At 36.3% G+C, this 21,205-nt stretch overlaps 1 protein-coding gene across 2 annotated transcripts; it reads right to left on the minus strand.

Annotated features, from left to right (window-relative positions):
- Positions 1-701: 701 nt before the first annotated feature.
- Positions 702-21,061, minus strand: dbf4b (DBF4B-CDC7 kinase regulatory subunit). 2 transcript variants are annotated; one of them, XM_084433587.1, is made up of 12 exons: positions 20,862-21,061; positions 16,808-16,923; positions 16,546-16,674; positions 12,915-12,965; positions 12,208-12,274; positions 10,408-10,457; positions 10,285-10,321; positions 10,083-10,128; positions 5,363-5,500; positions 5,133-5,271; positions 3,670-3,803; positions 702-3,540 (listed from the first exon to the last, which is right to left on the minus strand). In XM_084433587.1, the coding sequence occupies exons 1-12, from the start codon at positions 20,878-20,880 to the stop codon at positions 1,899-1,901; spliced, it is 2,568 nt and encodes an 855-aa protein (XP_084289713.1). In that variant the 5' UTR covers positions 20,881-21,061; the 3' UTR covers positions 702-1,898. The 2 variants fall into 2 exon arrangements, 1 of the variants encoding a protein (XP_084289713.1); XR_014630065.1 differs by having other exon boundaries at positions 3,400-3,540; positions 5,133-5,267; positions 20,862-20,998.
- Between the last annotated feature and the right edge of the window lie 144 nt (positions 21,062-21,205).

Genomic DNA, 21,205 nt, shown 5'->3' on the forward strand with positions numbered 1-21,205 from the left:
ACATTTCAATATGCATAACTGGTATCCATTTTTCTTAAGACATCAAAAACCAATTTCTAATTCAGTTGTGCGAAAATGCCTTAACTTTTCATTGTCTAATCAAACAATGAGTCAAGAAAAATAAAAAAAACTGTGAAGTTCCTAATGTTCCTATGTCACATTGGAAATGAAAGGTCAGGTCAAATACACTTCATTGTGGAATACATTATCTCTTATAGAGTAGGAACGGCTGAATTACATGGCAATCAAATTAACTTTAAAGATCCTTGTTATTACCACAGTACATGATTTATAAAAACACATGGCAACATGCCCTCCCATGGTACCTGTGAGTCACTACAGCATTACTAAGCATTGACTGATTATCCATAATAGAAATATTAAATAATACTAAAAAAAACATATTCTACAATTATTTATTTCAATAATGACATAAATTACAGAAGAAATGATTAATGTGTAAATAATAATAATAATAATCAAAACACTTGCCATTGCCCTATAGCTCCTTCAACATAACAGACCCATTCATAAAAAAACTCCCTGTAATAAACAAACACAATATCTACCTGAAACTAAAGACTAGCAAACATTAGAAGATAACATCATTCAACACAAGTCAATGTTTTACATAAATAAGCACACATACTGACCATTTTGTCTGATTTTAATAAGAATGCATGAAACTCAATACTAGTAAATTAGCATCTTCTTGAAGTAAACGGCTTTTAATATAGAACTGTACAAATACCAAAAAAAGGTACATACAGTAAAAATTATATAATAATAAAAAAGTATATATTGTAGAACTCTACATTTATTCAGGAATTGGTCTTAAAACATGTATAATTGCCCATAGGCTTTCTTTATAAGGCAGATTTCCAGTGTTTATGGAAAACCATACAAGTTCAAAATTTTGGTCATGCTACAGAGACAGCAGTGGTACATGCTCCATCCACATACTCCTTTCAGAACTAATCATATGAATGCACATAGTTCGGTCACTAATAGATGACATTAAACATTAATTAGCATCGAATAATTAAAACATTGTCCATTGTACAAGCCATACCACTAAACCTTTTAAAGCACATTTGCAGGAAATCGGAAAGGTTTTAAAAAAAATGACCTCAAAATACCTCAAAGACCTTCATGAAACCACAGGACATTTCTGCCTTCACAGTGTATTCTACCCTGCATGTTCTTCAAAATCCACCACAGCATTGTTCTACCATCAACACTGCCTCTAAACTGGAGAGAGGCCAGACACAGCACTTAAACTAATTGGATAATGCCCTCTCCAGCAAAGCCTCATTAAAGTCTCAATACCAGCACATGTTCCCGGATATTGCTGCTGAAAAGTCATGGTCAAAACCGAGGGAAAGAGAGAGCCAAAAGAGACGTCATGGAGGTCACTCGAAGAGGAGAGCATGAAATACTTGTCAACTGTTGATTAATACTATGTTTGCTTGGTTGTGGTGAGATATCGCATACTAGGAGACAAACGTACAACACTGAAATTGAATGTCTGATATGCTTGACAATATGTATAAATATTGATGTAAGACATGACTGATTCATTATCACTACAATCTTTATCAAATAGAACATATGTGGAAAACGCTGGTATTATTTACACATTCGCTGCAAAGAGGTGTACAGAAGCCCACCTCTATAAATAAATGTTCTACATAAAATACAAAGGTTTTCACAACAATTCAGTCAATAAGTCTTATTTCTCAACTAATGGTGATAATAATCTTAATTTAATTGTATATGTGAAAATGAGAGAAAATGAGTCACTAATGAGAATGTAGAGTGAAGGAATCGACCGATTTAGGATTGAATTCATCAAGTCGCAATTGTCCTATTGTGTATTGTGGCAACATTAATGTGAATCAAGAGGGTTGCAGTATAGAGCACAACCGTGATGTATAGCTTCCATCCTGCATGGCAGTGTGTGGTTTTTGTAGTAACTGACCCAGGTCATCATGCCCCCCTTTAGCCTGAAGAGGAACAGCAGTTGCAATCCATGACAAGAGTCCAGAATCCCAATCTGATTCTGAGGAGGCCATGGACCACGTGAGGTTAGGGAGCAGAGCAGATTCAATGCAAACAGAGGCTCCGGACTGTGACTGGAATGAGCTGTTTGAGTCTTTACTGACTGATGTATGGGAGGTATCTTCGGGAAACAATTCTGGAGGATCATGATATTGACGGCACTGGAGTCGATGGTCTTCATGGAAAAAGGGAACCAACCGAGGAGGGTCCAAATCAGATGAGTAAGTGGTTACTTGGGATTCCACTGGATCTTTGATTGGAAACAATTCATGTGACTGCTCAACATGGACACAAGTTTGACTTGCGTCATTGTCCTGTTGGTCAACTTGAGGCAAATAGTGGGTATTGGGAGGATTAAAATATTTTAGGGAAGGCTGCGTTGGGATCAGCTTTGCAAAAGAAGATTCTTTCAGTGATGATTCATGGGTTTCCGGTAAGGCACCTCCAGTTCGATTATTTATCTTTGTAGCAAAACCCACCTTGGGGACTGGCAAACAAGAAATGGTGGAAAGTACAGATGAGTACCGTCTTATTCTAGGAGCACTGCAATTCCAGGATAGCTTTGGCTTTTCACTTTGACTAATCTTTCTTCTCTTTGCAAGTTTTGGACTTGGAGTGAAGGACCTGCAGCGCTTTTTAAAGTTAACTATAGAAAATTGGTAATCTGACAAATGTGGAAATGGTAGTAAATGGGGAAATGAAAAGTAAGAGATGCCAAACTCTGGAGACCCAACATTATCTTGGGCCAATCTTAACAATTGTTTTGTTGAAGACAACTTTCTATTTTCCATCACAAACTGGCCACAACTTTCAGAATCTTCCCTTCCATGGAGTAGCATTTTAGGGCTGTTTGACCACATTTTTGAACCTTGGTCCCAGGTCTGTTTTTGATTTTGTGAGCAGACTGTGTTTAGAACAGCACCTGTAAGACTCTCTGACATATGCAATGCAAGTCGATCATGACCACTTTCACATCGATCCTGAGTTTCAGGAACATATTCATCAACAGAGATGGTGCATGGGATTTTGTCATCTCTGGAGGAGCTTAGGATGAGCATTTTAGACTGAGTTTCTGAGGGTGTGTCAGAAGAGAGGCTTTTGAGTTTCTTCTCTATAGACTGGGATTTTGAGAAAAACTGATGTGGGACTATATCCATGCAGAGAACACCAGATTGAAAGTCTTGAACCTTTGTGGTGCAGCTGATGAAAAGGCCTAATTTGTCATGATCAAGAGGATCAGGGCAGTTATTTTGAATTCTATCAAGATGTGAGGTCGCATTTTGTTGACCAGATGGACTGTGGCTAGATTCAGGAAAGTTTTCTCTGTTGTCTAAAGCTGAAGAAAATATGTCAGTAATTGGCGGTACATGACCACAGTCTTCAACCAGTAGAGTCTGCAGAAATGTTTCATCCTCTCTGACAGTATTCTGCATTTCAATTAAATGATTCAAATGTAACGGAGAGAAGTCTGCCAATGACCTGAAGAAAAGAGTAAACAGAGTTAAAACAGAGAAACATTCAGTGTTGTACTGTCAACATGGCAACAGTGAAAGTCAATCACATGAACTGCTTCCAATCAAAGAAAGCTTTTGTAAAATAGGCCCTTACTTGATTAGAGTTGGATCCACTTCTTGATTTGAATTACAAACAAAGCTAGCATTCATGCCAGCAGTTAGTTGGTCCACTACAGCATAGTTACTGTCATTTTGAATGAAAGAACGATGCTTCTCAGATTGCAAGTGCTAAGAAAAAAAAGAAAGAAAAAGAATTTGATGTCTATCAAATGAGATCTTAGTAGGGGTGCAACGGATCGCAGTTGACCCGTGATCCGTATAGACCAGGCCCCATAGTTCAGCATGTATGCGAGTTGCGGATTAATTGAACAGTTAAGAAAGAAACCCCAAGTCAGTATTTTAGGTCTGTGCATTCAGTCTTAAAGTGACAGCATCCTAATATTCCTGCTGCTGTCTATGTCATTAATGTTAATAAAACAACAAAATACAGCTTCAACAAAAGACAAATCTATATTTAATTTCTACAGTAAACAAATAGTGTTATTTTACATTTAGGTCTTATTAATTTATGTACCTGAATAGTACTGTTAGACTTTGTAACTTTGTTATGTAGTATTCATTTATGCTTATAATTTGTGTATTTGTTATTTTATTACTGACTGTTCACTTGTCTTTAATAATGTTTTAACTTTATTAGATAGGCTAGCAGTTTTTGCTGTGATATCGACATACCCAAAGTAATGAATTAACATTTTTCTTTCTGATCCGAAAAATTATCCGATTCGTGACGCAAACACCATACATAATCCAAACCGTGAATTTTTCAGATCCGTTGCACCACTATAGGCAAGTTTGGATTTGAATTTCAGTGCCTCCTGGTAATTGATATTAAGGCTGTCACTAACGATTATTTTGGTAATCGAGTAATCATCGATTATTTTGACGACTAATTGAGTAATCTGATATTTTTTTGGTGGTAACTAATTAAAATAGCAATTAAAAAGACTTTAAAATGACTTAAAATACATATACAACAACGAGGAATACTATTTGGTTCAAATTAAATATTAAAAGCAAGTAGTCATAGGGTTTTATAGAACAACACTGCAAAAAAATACATATAATACAAAATGTACATAAGATGATTTATATTATGTATATTAAGAAATGCTTGCAGAGGGTGCCAGTGGCCTGATGTGGTTACACTTTAAAGCAGATCAAATCAGTGTTTAATATTGGCCAAACAACATTTAATTCAAATGTTTACGTAATCTTTAATATTTGTTTACTTATTTTCTTGAACTCATATGTGGAGATCAAAACATGCAAACTCAGCTCTGAGACGCACATCTAATGATGAGGTTCATGGATTCTCGTCTGTGGAATGTGCCACCTCCGGTATTTTGCCAGTTACTCGACATGGGCAAATTGAAATAGAGGATTATATTTATCGAGAAATTTATCAAGGATTAGTGACAGCCCTAATTGATATTAAAGCGTCTGGCAAAATCTTTTTGGTATCACAATTTTTGCAAACAAAATAACAAATGAACTCACCTCATACTGGTCTTTGTATGGCATGTGGCAGCACTCGCAATAGCCTGAACTTTTCTTAGTTGGGCCTTTGGGTGTGGCGCTTGCTGTAAGTGGCACAGTCTGCAACTTATGGGAGCTGCTAGTGGGTTCTTCCTTCTTCCTAAGTAAAAAAAAAAAAAAAAAAGCCACCTTACAGATTTAAGTGACAATGTAGATTTGATTACCAACTTCTCAAAAAGCAAAGAACATACCTGAAATTGTCCTTGCTGGGATCTTCATCCTTGCTTCTACCAGACTGACGAGGAATGAGGGGCTCAAAAGGGCTATATTTGCCTGAGTAAATCATCATTGGGAAACTCAGAGTCTGTGCATAGAATGGTCTGAACTTCCTGTTTATAAAACCAAAATCATAGATTAAACAAAATGACAAGCTTCTTTGAACAAGTCATCTCATTTTCTATCTAGAGGACACTAAGTCTACCCATCTCATATCTTCATATCTCAGATTTTTGTTTTTGAAAATTTAAGAAACAACAAAACATTTAAACTGCAAAGTATTAGGTAGATGACAAATGGATACATTAAAATGTATATATTTGTATTGAAAACGCGTAACCTGCTGTAACTGGAGAAAACATTTCACTTTTAGTCAACTTTTGTCTTCATTTCATTTTCATTTTCAAATTGATTTAAAAATATTCTATGTATAATTGTAATTATTATAATAACTAATAACTACAAAAGTTGTTGAGCTTTCCTGTAGCTCAGACAGTAGAGCGTTGGCGCTTGCAACGCCAAGGTCATGGGTTTGATTCCCAAGGAAAGCAAGAACTGATAAGAATGTAAAATGTATACCTAGAAATGCATTGTAAGTTGCTTTGGATAAAAGCGTCTGCCAAATGCATAAATGTAAATGTTATAAGAACTGTGATTAATATGAAAACCATGGATAACTATAATTTTGAATAATTACAAAAAAAACTAAACAAAAGACCTGTTTCATAAAGCCAGTATATTAAGAACTAGTCTGACAAGTAAAGGGGTAATTGGTCTTTTTCACTAGACCAATCTATATATTTTTATGCAGCTGACAAAGTTATAACTAAATTGTCAGTTACGTACCAAACGGGCAGTAATTTTGAGTTGAGATTTAGCATGTGACGATACAGAACATTTCAAGCTATTCTGACACGCTGTTGACTAATATGCTGCATCCACATTTTTTAAATGAATACTTCACTTAAAAAAAAAAAAAAAAAAAAATGTAATTCTGTCATCCTTTACTCACCCTCAAGTTGTTTCAAATCTTTATGAATATCTTTCTTCTGATGAACTCAAAAGAAGATATTTTGGAGAATTTTGGTAACCAGATAGTTGATGGACCCCAATGACTTCCATAGTAGGAAAAAAATACTTTAGAAGACAATGGGGTCCATTAACTGTTTGTTTACCAACATTTTTCAAAATATCTTCTTTTGTGTACAGCGGAAGAAAGAAACTCATACAGGTTTGAAACAACTTGAGGGTGAGTAAATGACAGAATTTCTGATCAAATTCTAATATTGGTTTTTTTTTTTCACTGAGGACACAGGGGAGCAAGAACACTGGTTTAGTCCAAAAGCTTAGCCAGCTGACTTATTGCCTCGCTGGCTTTTTAGTTGCCTGATTTCGTCACCTTTGGCTTGCTTAGTTGGGGACACTTAATATTCAACAATATTATTGATCTGCCTGCATTGACACCATTATATGTGAACTGAACTGAGCTGGATGATGACATCACTGTTTTCTCCAGATTGGCTGTGGAGATAAAAATAACTAAATGAATAACTTTTTACAACAGAAATGAATCAACACTGAACTGAACACTGAGCTGGACAATGACACTATTTTCTTCTAGATCTGCTGTACAGCAGAAAAAAAAACTATGTTGCATTATCTTCCTGTTCTCACTATAAAACTGCTTCAGAAACAATCTGTATTGTAAAAAGCGCTATATAAATAATGGTAACTTGACTTGATTTTGGACAGACTTCTGAGGCAGTGTAACGGTTTAATGATCTACAACTAAATAGAGAGAGCTTTGGTAATAACTAAGCGACTTTTTAATTACTTCAGTAGTACTTTCTGGGTAGAAATTCAGCCTTTAATATTTCAATTAACTGACACAATCATATGATGAATTATAACTGTGAGTTGAGTTTAATCTGCCAACAGTTGAGCAACTCATCTTGAAACAAAAACAACAACAGACCACTGCGTGGAAGATTGTGGTTTTCTTTATCCTTCTTAACTTGGGGAAGATGTGCAGACTAACTAGTAGGGATGCACCGATACCACTATTTCCAGAACAAGTCCGATACGATCCTTTCATTTTTAGTACTTGCCGATACAGAGTACCGATGCCTGTATTTTCATTGCATTTTTAATTTTTACAAATATTGGGCAGAGAAACCAAAAGAATATGAATCAAATTAGTTGGCTTAGGAAATAGATATTTCCTTCAGTTATTTTTTACTCCTAATTATGCCTGTTAAAATGTATTGTAGGAGCTACTGTTGTCTTTCACTGTTCATATTATTGCTATTATTTTTATCTTTAATTTAATAGCACAGAGAATATTTAGAGCCTGTCCAGCAGGGCTCAATGATAACTTGTTTCTACTGGCCCAGTTGTGCCAATACTTGCCTAATGCCTATACAGGCTTTTTGACATAATTTTGTGTGAGTTTGTCCCTTCAAGCAAGGTTAGGACTGGCGCGACTATACCAGCTCACAAGGTACGTGGAAGCAGACATTATATGCGTGCCGTCTGAGAGACTGCTTTCTGGACACGCTCTTCAGATGTTTGTGGACAGAAAACGTATTGAAAACAGTCATGTAATTACTGTACCCCCTTCCTGTAATAATGTAGGGAACCACTCATTATACATAAATCATGTAACAGTTCATGTTTTTACTTGCACATAAGATTTAGTTTTAATCCAATAGACGTGTGCTGAGTGAGCGATTAACAATCAAGAACATACAACAGAAGTTCTCTCTCGCTCTCGTTAAGTTATTGTTAGCATATGCTCCACGTTTTACTGTCTTTGCTATTGCCATATCCGACCGAACTGCAAACTTTCCAGCAATGTCTGTGAAAAAGGGATGCGATCGACAAGCTCGGGCGTCTGTGTCGCTTATCAGCTCACGCATAGCAGCTATAGCGTGATTATTTCATTTGTTTAATATTCTGTTAATTAGATAAATTTACTTCATAGACATCCTTCTCTGATATACCCATTCTGCTCTCTGTTTGTTCTGTTGTCTGTGTTTCTTTGTCACAAGCACTGTAATGTACACGCTGTGTGGAATCGGTTGTTGGTATAGGAGCATTTTAATGAGTACGAGTACACAAGTGCAGTATCGGATACCGATAGTACCGGTGCATCCCAAAATAAATCCTTGCAATAAACCACAAAACTAGCAATTGAATGGTTTTAGCATCCATAAGGTAAGATTGTGATGCTCACAGAAACACAGTGATTGTAATATTGAAGATATTGTACACAATTGTAATGACCTACTGCATTCTACACAAACTTTGTAAGAGCCAGGGTGAGGGATTGTGTGTGTGCACCTGTAAAGCAGCCTGATTCATCAGTGTTGTTGTCATGATCAAACTTGAGCCTCCAATAAACAATGTCATGTGAAACTATTGTGTTTTGAGTTTAATAACTTGGCAACTTGACACATCCAAAAATATATGGGCCCACATCTGCACAATGATTCAATCTTTTGATAACTTTTTGTCAGCAGTAAAATCAATACCACTGATATAGTTTTGACAGGAAACCACTGCAATAACACATCAAGTTTCACATCATGTATGTAGAAATTAACATTAACATTAAACAAAATAGATAAATGTTCAAAAGTATTAATCATGTGTTAGTTATTGCATTTAAGTAATGTAAACATACAGAACTTTATTGTAAAGGGTTCCCTAAACGTGTTTGACTAAATCTGACATGCAGCCAAATAATGAAAATTTAAGAACATTTCTTGGTGTTTTTTTTTGCTGAAGACAGTAAAATGGCATGCTACTTGCCCACTTCATCTGACTATTTATATGTCATTGTAGTATTTCTTGTAGTCTTTATGTTGATGTAATATGTACAGTATAATGTATAATGCATAATATGGGCTTAATCACCCATATGCATCAGGATCTAGTATATATAGGATCAACGTCTACAACAGCAGCAGCGCTAAACACAAAAGATCTTTTCATTAGCCAAGAGCTGCCCTGTGCACACAGATCCTCTGCAGGGGAGGGAAGAGATACCTTTCAGACTGGCCTCAGGGTGGCCCTTTGGATGCGCCGTGCATTTTGATAATTAACTTTACTAAAACTGCAGTGACCTGAGCTGAAACATTAGCCTTGTTAATGGGGCTGCATGGGGACCAAAAAAAAGTTTCACAATGCAAACAATCAAATATATCTAACTGTGTATATTAAAAACAGACAGTTATTAGGATTTTGATTATAAAGATATATTAAAATAATCTAATTAAAATAAAATCTGACAACAGACAACCTACCAATTTAATTAAAGAGACACTGGCTGTGATTGGAATAACATATTACTACTCATAATATTTCTGCAGTTTTCAGTATGATCTATTAAAAACACTGTATGATCTACAAAAAAAAAAAAAACACACACACTGTACACACAATGTAATATACAGGACTTGACATCCCATTTCCACAGTCTTGAAAGAACCAAAAGTGATATCAGCCATGACTGACATCATCTTGACTCATTATTTGATCACAGTACAAGAGGCTGAAACAACCTCAGTAATATTTCAGTTAACATTTAAAAAAAAAACTAAAAAACATTTAATTAGGTATAATATACAAGTATAAAATACCATCTAAATTGAAAATAGGGTTAAGAGAATAAGACTGAGGCCTAAAACTCACCGACTGAAGTCTTCCACTTTCAGATAAGGACCCTTCAAGACTCCAGCTGTGTGAAGACACTCAGTATTATCACTCCACAGCATATGCCACCTCTACACTCAGGTTTCTCAGGTATAGAGGTGTGCACAAAATATTAAAGCTAGTCTTATATTTACTTTAGAACAACTACAACAACAAGGACATGTTTATGTAGTTTACGAACCTTTAACATGAGGAGCTGTAAGTTTGCTGCTTTTTTTCTGTTTGGAAAGAAAGTATGTGAAATTAGTTTGTGCGAATAAGAAACTAATGTTTGACAGGAAACAAATTAAGTACAGTACATTACCTTAGCTGTCCTCATTTTCTGATTTAGATGATTGATAAACTTTAGAAATTCTGTCATTTAGGTTAAAGAAAAAAACAGAAAGTACAGTCATAAGAAAATAATGTGCTTCTAATTCATATCATAGCTTATTTAATAATGGAGGTCCACAACATAATCCTATGAATACATATTAGTATATCACATTCACTGAACTTTAAAATCAAATTGTATATATAGTGATCTCTAGTGTTGATTTCTTGTAAGAAGACCATTCATTAGCACTCAAAGAAATTGCAATGCTGTGGTTTTTAATTATTTGTCTATGATATTTAAATGCCCCGTTTTCATTGGCTAACACACCGAGGCTTAATAAGGAAACGCACTACTTTAAGAGCCAGGGATGTAAACTTTTGAACAGGAAAATGTAATTCCTCATGACATTCCCCTTTAACTCTTTCACTTCCAGTGGTTTTGAAGAAGTTGCCAGAATATTTTGTTTTATGAATATGCAATATATCAAAAGAAACAACAGACCCTCTGCTTAAAAAAACAACAACAAAAAACACGTTTTATTCTAGCTTCATTTATTCCTTTTTTATCAACACTTAAAGGAGCTGTATGTAAGAAATTTATTTCAATTAATCATAAAATGGCCCTGATATGTCACTAGACATTAAGAAATCATGTTCATTTCAAATACTTATATCACTGACAACAGTAGTCCGGCCAGGATATTGTCATTTAAAAGTGAAGTTGCAGCCCTCAACTGATGTTGATGTTGTCATGTTGTGTTTTGGCCTGATGCTCCACCCTCCACCTATCTACCAATCACGAAGTCAGTAGTGTTTCGGCATCCGGGTTGCCAGCTCAGCTCTAGTTACCACAGCTGCAGCTACAAACGTTCGTGCTGGATCCTGCAGCCTATCTGGCAACCTCGAGTCAGGGGGGAGGGGGAGGGGATACACCGCTCTACAGTAATTTGAAAGTGATTGCAGTACCAGTTTTGGCCACAATCTTACATACGGCTCCTTTAAATGTGGGTACGTTTCATTTAAAAGAGCTACATTTTGAGCAAAAAGCTGAGAAAATTGTGTTTTTGTGAAAGACTACATCCAGTTCCGATCCTCCTGGATCGACATTTCATTCAGTAACATTAGGCAGTTTTGATTTAGATGCTGTTTAATGTTGATGATCGCGTTATTTTACATATGCGTCTGCTTACATGTGATACCGCTCGTTTCTGCTGCCATTTCACATGTCTTTTGATCCGGAGATTCAGTACTCTTTTAAAAGAGGCCTAAAAGAGGCGCCCCCTACCGTATAACAGTGAAAACACGGAAAGCCGGACATCTGTCAATGGCAGGGAAAGAGTTAAATAGTATGTGACAGACCTCTGACTGAAGATTATCTAAAACAATTGGCAATTGTGATACCCTTTACGCAACACTTCATATGGAAAGCTTTCCAGTTGCCACAGGGTCAAGAAAAGAATAGTACACCTGAATATTGAAATTGCTGATACTTCTCAAACCATGTACTTTGTTCATGAAACATAAATAGTCAATTCTTTTTTTTTAAAAGCGTTTGTGCAGCGCAGAGTGGCTCTCTCACACTGTATGATGTAACAAACAACAATTAAGCCCAGTCCGGTTGCGTTCACTCAGCGAGAGTTTCCAAGAATGCGGTTGTGATTATGCACGTGAGTTTGACTGACTGACATCCGTATTCTGCTGCTGTGAGTGACCATGGCCTAAAAGCAGCTTGTGTGACTGATATACATATTGTCAAGTGCTCACTGGCAGCCGTTACATGAAAGGATACCATCTACACTGTAGACCTTGACTCCCCATGAGCGAGCATTAGCCAGCACACTGCTCTGATACTTCTCCTGCAACAACAAACATTCAACTGTCAACAACAATAACACTGGCTTAATCTGATGACAAATAAAAAAAATTGAAAGGCAGCCACTTTTTTTATTATACTAGTCATGTTTTAAAACATCAAAAAATGTACTGGCTACCAGACATTTGGTACAAAATTCAGGTGGGTTCAAAAGGCAGAGACCACTATAGTAAATAGTGACTAGACCACTATATGGTCTTATATTTAGCTTTTTCCCTCTAACTTAATACAATTATTTTTCATTAGAAATAACACATAGTTATGATGATCAGTGTTACAATCTGAATATTGAAAAACTGTGAATTTGAGATTGTATTGGTATAAGGTGTCCCCATTTTTGCTTTAATGACAACAGTAAAATCTGATGATAATGTTTCCTAGCATGACTGAATATAAGCAAGAAAATCTGACTGTCTTTCCAAGACAGTATACATGGTCACATCACAAATTGACCTATTTACCTATTGTCACATCATTGTTTTATATTTTCCAAATCCTAAAACTTTATATAATGAAGATTGTGAAGGATTAACTTTGAGATGACAAGTAGGACCAAATGCACGCATTGCATTAAAGTAAAATAAAGAAGGATTTTCGACACATAAATTCAGGTGTGGACTTACATTGCTGTGGATGGCTTTTTCCAGTAACGCTCTTCCACGACTGCCACAAATCTTGAAGTGAAAAGACATTTAAAAGCCATTATTAGCTACCAAACATCCCTGTGCAAACTTTGAGCTTTCATATACTGTATGGAAAATGACAAAGGTGAATGTGCCCCCCCCCCCCCCCCCCCGCGCCCCCCAAAAAAAACCTTGGGAGGAATCAGGATTCAGCGCGGGAGGGCCCTCAATAAACTATTTCAAACAGAGATCCCGATTCTCCCACAATTCTGTACAGACAACTAAACTAAATAACATGTAACTTACTAGTCTCTGACAAAATATTAATTGCTGCAGTGGCTTTAAAAATGCTTAATTAATTTGAATAAATTACTTTAACAAATCAGTTTGAATGAATGATTCATAAATACTTTTCATTACTGGATGATTCAACGTTTTTGAATGAATCTCTTGAATGAATAAGTCATGCCAAATACATTTTTTAAGAGTCACTTGTCGCCACCTAGTGGCGTAACAATGATAACAATAAAGATTTAGTTATTTGAAGCACCAAGTTACTTTCAAAAGGTGATTTACTCTATTTTGATCGCTACCATGATAGGTACCAGTGTTTATATCCAAACTATAAGTACTTCTGTGATCATTTGAATATTTGTAACAGAAATAATGATTCTGTGTGGTTTAAAAGTCTGTCTGTGATCATTTAAATGGAGTCAATCATAACTGAATGTGAGGAGACAAGATACGTTTTTATTTTTATTTTTGACATATTAGACATAGAATATGAAACCTATCATATGCACGGTGCTTGTGTGGATGCTGTTTTGACTGCGAAAGATGAGGTAATTTGATTGGATGTCATGTATTTATCGCATTTTACCTGCTAGAAATACATGCTCAGTTTTAAAGTGCCCCTATTATGGATTTTTGAAAACTACCTTTCATGTAGTGTGTAACATAGCTCTAAGTGAATGAAAACATCCTGCAAAGTTTTAAATCTGAAAGTGCACCGTATATAAAGTAAGAGTCGACTCTGAAATGAATCGTTTTTTAAACGAGTCATAAGCCGTTTCGTTGTGATGTCAAGACGAAACATTAGCATATTGCCCACCCACTTATTGCGCGCGCAGACACCAGGGAAAACTTGAACCTCAAACCAACAGCTGATTCCTGTGGATACTGGATAGCATCATGTCGAGAAGACGCTGTGCTCTACAATGTGAAGGTAAAGCCAGTTTTTTTTTTTTTCACTGCCCAAGTATGAGCATGTGAAGAATCAGTGGTTAAAATTAATCTTCACCATGATATCACAGCAGTTACAGTTGCAACATCTCATAATGCATTTCAAACTGAGTAGTGTATCACTGAGAAACATCCTGCTCGAGTCGTCCTTGCGATGGAGGTTTGGGTTGAATAACTAGTTCTTTCAATGTTTCATCATCGAACTCGCGGTCGGATTAATATGGTAAAATCGAGTCATTGTTTGTTACTGTGTTTAGTTTACGGTGTAGGAAGCCTCAGGACACGCAGAGCTGACGTTGTTATGGCAATGGGCGTTTTTGTTTTCGACACAAGCTGTACACGGTAGACCAATCACAACAGACTGAGCTGTCTGGCCAGTCAGAGCAGAGTAGCTGCCGGAAAGGAGGGATTTAGAGAGATTGATTCATCTGACGAGTCGTTTGAGAATCACTGAAAATGTGGTGATGTGCAAATGTATATTATGAGGAAATGAAAAAGTTTTTTTACCTTTGATGCATGTAAACCTGTAGTAGGAGACTCCAAAACATCATTAGGAAACTTTAAAATAGCTTAATAGGGGCACTTTAATGTTATTTTAAGGTGGGGTAGAATTAAATGAACAGCAAAACTCAGCATTTTGTTCACGTCACCTCACATATCCCAGTTTGGGAACCACTGAATAACACATTTATGATGTATGGATGCGCTTTTTTGGGCTTCAAAATCTAAGGCCCTGTTTACACCTGGTATTAAAATGCGTTTTCGTCAATCCGATCACAAGTGGATGAAGTTAAACACAGGTGTAAATGGGGTCTAAAACGTTTTGAGCTTATCCACTTTCAACCACTTCTAGAAATAGTCGAAAACGCATTCAACCGGATTGCTTTCGTAGTGTTTTTCCGATGTCTCCGTGCGCGTTCATATGTAAATTACACAAGCTTATTTTGTCCATTATATCAAAAGATCTGAGAAAGCCCATAGATTTACCCACCCATTGATCCTCCCCTTTGAAGAAATCAGGACAGAAGTGGTTGAAAATGGACAAAAAAGATGGATTAAAACACCAGGTGTAAATGGGTATGTGTCTCCCTCTGTCTACTTGTGATCCAATCGATCAAAACGCATCTTAATACCAGGTGTAAACAGGGCCTAAGATAACATTCACTCCCATTATAAAGCTTGGAAGTAGGGCTGTAATCTCCCAGTCGATTAGTCGATTATTTGGTCGATACGTTCTGGCTCGACCAAAATTCTGATTGGTCGATTTTTTGCCACGTTCCTTTCATTAGTTTTGCCGCGTTCATTTCATCAGTTTTGCCGCGTTCATTTCATCAGGTGGAAAGCACTAATTGCTAATGGGGGTGTTTTCAGAGCACCCCTGTTTCACAGGTAACAGTCTGTCTTCAGAACACCCCCCTTGTTTTCACTTCTTTTGGATTAGCCCAACCCACTGGAGAAGAGAGACAGATTGAAGAAAGTAGGCTACTAGAAGGTTTGCTGAATATTATTACTTGATCTGGTTTGTTTAATAAATATTATTATTTTATTAAAGTGGACGTGCCTTTTGTGTTTAAGAGTAAAAGCTTTAAGGTAATAGTCTATTCGTGTCTCAGCCGCGAAGTTGAGCTCCTATGTTCAGCCTCACTCTGTGCGAGCTGCACAGAGCGGCTGAAATGATAGTGTCTGTCAGTTATTATAATACATATGACAAAAACAATTGTCTAAATTATGTTGCATATTCCTCAAAAGTTCTTGTGATATCACTAGTTGACAACATAGTTGATACTGATATTGTGCAGGTGCACGTGATGCAACGCTGTCAGAGCCGACAGAGTCGTGTCAAGACAAATTTCAGTGCAAAATAATTAGGTAAAAAACGATTTAATATACTGCAAATAGCCTACTAGTTTTTTATGTTTATTTATAATTAATTTAGGCGGACAACAAGGCTACCAATTACAGCGCACAGTGCGCAGCTAATTAATTTAACATTTTTTTTCCTAACGTCATTTTTAGTCGAAAATTTCTGGACTTCAGTCGACCAAGATTTTCTTTGGTTGATTACAGCCCTACTTGGAAGAGCCAGGATATTTTTTTAAATGGCCTAACTCTGATTGTGTTTGGCTGAAAGAAGAAAGTCATATACACCTAGGATGGCTTGAAGGTGAGTAAATTATGGAATCATTTTCATTTTTGGGTGAACTAACCCTTCAACCCTAACCATACCACCAAACCTGTCCATAACCTTACCCGTATCCTTAATAGCAGCAAAAGTGTTTTGCAATACAACATGAACAGACAAACACACAAAAATGTTAGGTACAATGCACTTATGAAAGTACATAGTAGCTAAAGACACCTATAACGTATGAAGGGATTGGGTACTTACCAGAGGCTTAGGGGTTCCAGATTGTTTCCCTCCTGCAGTACATGAACTATCCACCAGCAAATCACTATGAGCTTCTTTAGTGCCCGTCACGACCACATTCACATCCTTAGTGAGGAAACTGTCTACTTTCTATACGAAACAATCAAAAGACAGAATTTGATCCACTATTGCATCAATAACATGACTTTGAATATAGGGAAACCATTACTACAATTTCCTGCTTTGTCCTGTACAGATGAATGACAAGAATGATATCTCTCACCCCTCCCAGATGGATGATGATGTCAGTGAGTGTGGCAGACTGATGTCTCTTCACGTCATGCAGGTAGAAGGATTGGCTCCTCACACCACCAAACAGATCTCCTGTCATTTTTTTAACTGAAACAAGTTTATGAGCATGCATGTTAGTTAATCTATGGGAATTTCTTTATTAAATTATTATTATTAAATATGACTATTATTATTATTGTAAGTTAAAGTGCAAATGCTAGAAACCCTATTGGTTTTGTGACCTAAAACCAAGCGTGCCGCACAAGCCCTGAAAAGTGAAGCCAAAACATCTCGATCGCCCCCCGGTGACTGGTCCTAGTATAGGTCATAAGCCCCGCCTCCCCATGTTATTCAACGGGACGTGAGACCAACTAAACAATTAAATTACACTTCAAATATCTTTTTTCCAAAGGTGGTTTCTTTCATTTGCTGTCGTTTTTATCACGCTGATGTAAGTTCAAGTGTCTGTTTCAAAAATAAGTTGGTTTTTAGTTAGTTACGTGATGCGGTGGTGTAACGTCATGATTGACAGCTGTGATTGACAGGTTCTCGAGCGAAGTAGTCACTGAAGCACCAACGGACATTTTTTTCGGGATCTTCGGAGGACTGAGGAGATTGTATTTACTTTATTTTAACAAGCCTCTTGTCGTACTGCAATCAATTTTTTAAAAAGTGTGCAGAATCCACTCTCCCTGAGTGCATTCTGCGAGAGTGAGGGCGGAGCGTTGATTTCGCGGCTTTACTTCCTGCTCACTACTGCGCAGGTCTGGTCCCGAGATCGCTACTGCGCAGACTCAAGTTCCAATATGTCAGCGCCATATCGGGACTCTGGCGGCTTCAGTTCTCATCAATGGAAGAGAGCGAAGGGGCGTCGTCCATCTTTTTTTACAGTCTATGCCTAAAACCAAACCTAAAGACTTGAAACTTGGACAATTCTGAAGGATCATATGATACTGAAGACTAAAGTGCTGAAAATTCAGCTTTGCCATCACAGCAATAAATGACATTTTAAATTATAATCAAAAAGAAACAATTTCTCTTAAATTGTAATAGCCTAATATTTCACAATATTACTGTTTTTACTGTATTATTCATCAAATAAATGCAGCCTTGGTGAGCATAAGAGACTTATTTGAAGCTGCAGTCCGTAGTTTTTCCTCTTTGTCGCCATCTCTGTTCGAAATCTGCAAATGCAGTTATTCGCGGAATTATCAACTTTACATGGGTTGTGTCTCGGCATGGCACAGCGCGGATGAATCCAATGTTTTGAGGAGAATGTGTTATGTGACATTCGGAATCACAGGTTCTACTTTTTGGAAGTATGACCAACATAAGAATTTTCACCGGAAAATGTCATCTGAACAAGTAACATCCACTTTTGTTCTGACCAACTAAGGGAAAAAAAGCATTGCAGTAAATCGCGCTGATTAAATCTAATGATTGCTTATCATATCATGTCAAACCGTGCAAATTATACTTTGTTCTCAAATTGTTAATGTTACAACATCAGCTTTGATTGACTACATTTAATGCCCTTCCGATATTTATCCTTGTTTTCGCATGGGCCCGGCTGCAGTCTCTTTTTTTCTGTAGCCACTCCGAAGTCCGAACGATGTCTTTTGCATTTTACAACAGGTGAATCTCTAGTTGTCACTGGTGGTGATTGTCGTTTGAACCTTTCTGGATCCGCCATCAAATTGATAAGTTTATATCAAGTGCTGTGAGAAAAGGCTAAAAATCTCCACCTCCAACATCCTCACACGCAATATAGCCTACTAGCCGAGACACCTTATGTGTACAGATGTGACGTAATGATGCAAAGACATGCTCGAATTTCCCATGGAAATCCACCAGTACCACTGGAATTAAAAACATTATTACAAGCTTACCGTTTTGAATCAAGCTAAGGCAAGCAGATAGTTCTGAACACTGGCTGGTTATGTACTTACTCAAAAAAATATTTGGGATAATTTTTAACCCAAAAAAGTTTATTTTGCAACTTTAAAAAATAATAACAATAAAAGGACATTTTAGGAGTAATTCCCAAATTCCTCATTCGTCGAGTTCCAAAATGCATTCTAGCCACTGTATTATTTTGCTTGCTCTTGCAATGCTTCCTATTGTTTCATTTTATGTTATGTGATGTGTTGCCTTCACAAATAGGCTAAAGGCAATGTCTAAATTTTAAGGTTTTAAAAATCACAGGACAATGTAGTGAAACTACTGTTTTTTCTTCTTTGGCATAATACGTTGAATTTGTGCTGCTTAGACGAAGTCTTGAAAGTTGAAACAGACACAACTAAGATTATTCATTCAATAAACTCTGCTCATTCTTACTATCACTTAATCTCCTGTTTCCTGCTCTTTTCACTGGTCTCTTGCCAGTTTTAGCTACTAGACTATAGACCGTGCTAACTGGTTTTGGGTATCAAACAATATCAAAGAACATCAAACAGAACTCTGTTGACTCACTGGTTTAATCCAATCCGATATCAGTTCCATCGGAAATATTTCCACTAGGCCTACATTTCAAAATTCTCTCAACCAATGCTGTAAACTATACAAGAAACCCTCTCACTTATAGCCTACCTGTTAAGTAACACAAAAATCTGTGAAAATCTAAATTTACCATATTTTGTTAGCAAACATTACTATTCTTGTGGTGAACAAATTAATACATGCAAGTTAATCCACAACTGAAAAATGTTTGTCTTCATAAACATTATTAAAATCTTAAAATTTGCTTTCCTCTCCGAAATGTTGTTTCCTGAAAAGTTGGTCGCAACTTCCGGTTCACACAGACATTAAATAATAAAGGAATACATAATATTAGGGCTTGGCATTGACAATTTGATTCAATTTAAATAAATGTGTGTGTGTGTGTATATATATATATATATATATATATATATATATCTAGTACAGTGCATGTCAACATTTTCTCAAGTAAAAGAAATAAACTTTGTTTGTATACAAAGATTTGTTTACAAACATTTAAATTGCAAAAAAGTAAGATTTTGTTATAATAATAACGTTATAATACATTTTTAACAACATGATTATGTTTCTTGTCTCCTCAAATTAGTTTTTTTTAAATATAAACATTGAAATAGTAGCGGTCTTAAAAAAGTGTTAAATATAACGAATATGTAATATATATCATATCAAAATGCTCCAGTCTGGAGTTCATTTTTCTAGCTAACTAACAAGTTCATGGAATTTAATGTTTTGAATTTCATGATGATATTGAAAATTTTTGATCAACTGAATTTGAAAGGATCAACTGCAAACAAGTCGATTCTTTGGTTAAAAATCAACATTGGCTCATCAAAATGAGTAAATTAAAATGGAGAAATTGTTATTTTTAAGCCAGCCCTACATAATACATTACATACAGCTGAAGTCTTCATCTAACGTACTAGGGGTGGATGCAATATCGCTACAATATTCTGATGTATTACAATCTACATTTGACCTAACGTTAGATCCAAATATCGACCTTTCGTCAGTGTTTTTTTTTTTTTTTTTTTTTTTTATGGACTTTTATAGCTTGCACCTCCCAACCTATTTTATCAAATGTATCAATAAATTTGATGGCAAGATGCCCAAAAGGCTGTATTTCGACGGTGATGTATTAATGTATCTCCTTGTTATAAGCAAGCCTTGCCTTTTTTGTGATTGTGTTCATTGGTCAATAATGATCAAATAACGTTACACGTTGAACATGTTAGCATGTTTTATTAAAAAAAAAAAAAAACAAACAGCTAATACACTACGCCACTTAATACCTGATAATTTGATAAAAAGAATAAGGATAAAATGCGGATGTTAAATCATAAGGATATTATGATCGATTTCTCGAATTATTATGGAGTGAAACATTTGGACATTTGCACTGTTAAACACATTTTAAAAAAACGGCAACATCCGGCGAGTGTAACGTTAACGTTAGTAATGAAAGTATAAAACACAAAAGCGCTAACGTTAAACCTTTAAACACGAACTGATCGCATAAGGTTAGACAAAAAGAAAGAGATTTACATTACCTTGAGGTCCTTTGCTCATAATGAATAAAACATTTCGTGATTTTTTATGTATTAAAACATCCTAAAATGTATAGTTTTCGAGCGTTACTAATATTACACGCAATGTGATCTGTGAATCTTTTCAAACGGCCCTCCAGAATCTCTTCTTCGCTCGCTCCCTGTCTGCTGTAGAGCGCGATGGTTACACGTTACCGCCACCCACTGGCGTTTACAGTACAGTTGCTCCAAAAATTATTTGGGCCTTATGGGTAACGCTATATTTTTGGCAGGAATGAAAACGAGGCTGTAAGGGGTGGCTACCCCTTACAGCCTCGTTTTCATTCCTGCCAAAAATCGGCTCGGCA

This window comes from Rutilus rutilus, assembly GCF_951802725.1.
Source record: "Rutilus rutilus genome assembly, chromosome: 16".
Classification (NCBI taxonomy): Eukaryota; Metazoa; Chordata; class Actinopteri; order Cypriniformes; family Leuciscidae; genus Rutilus; species Rutilus rutilus.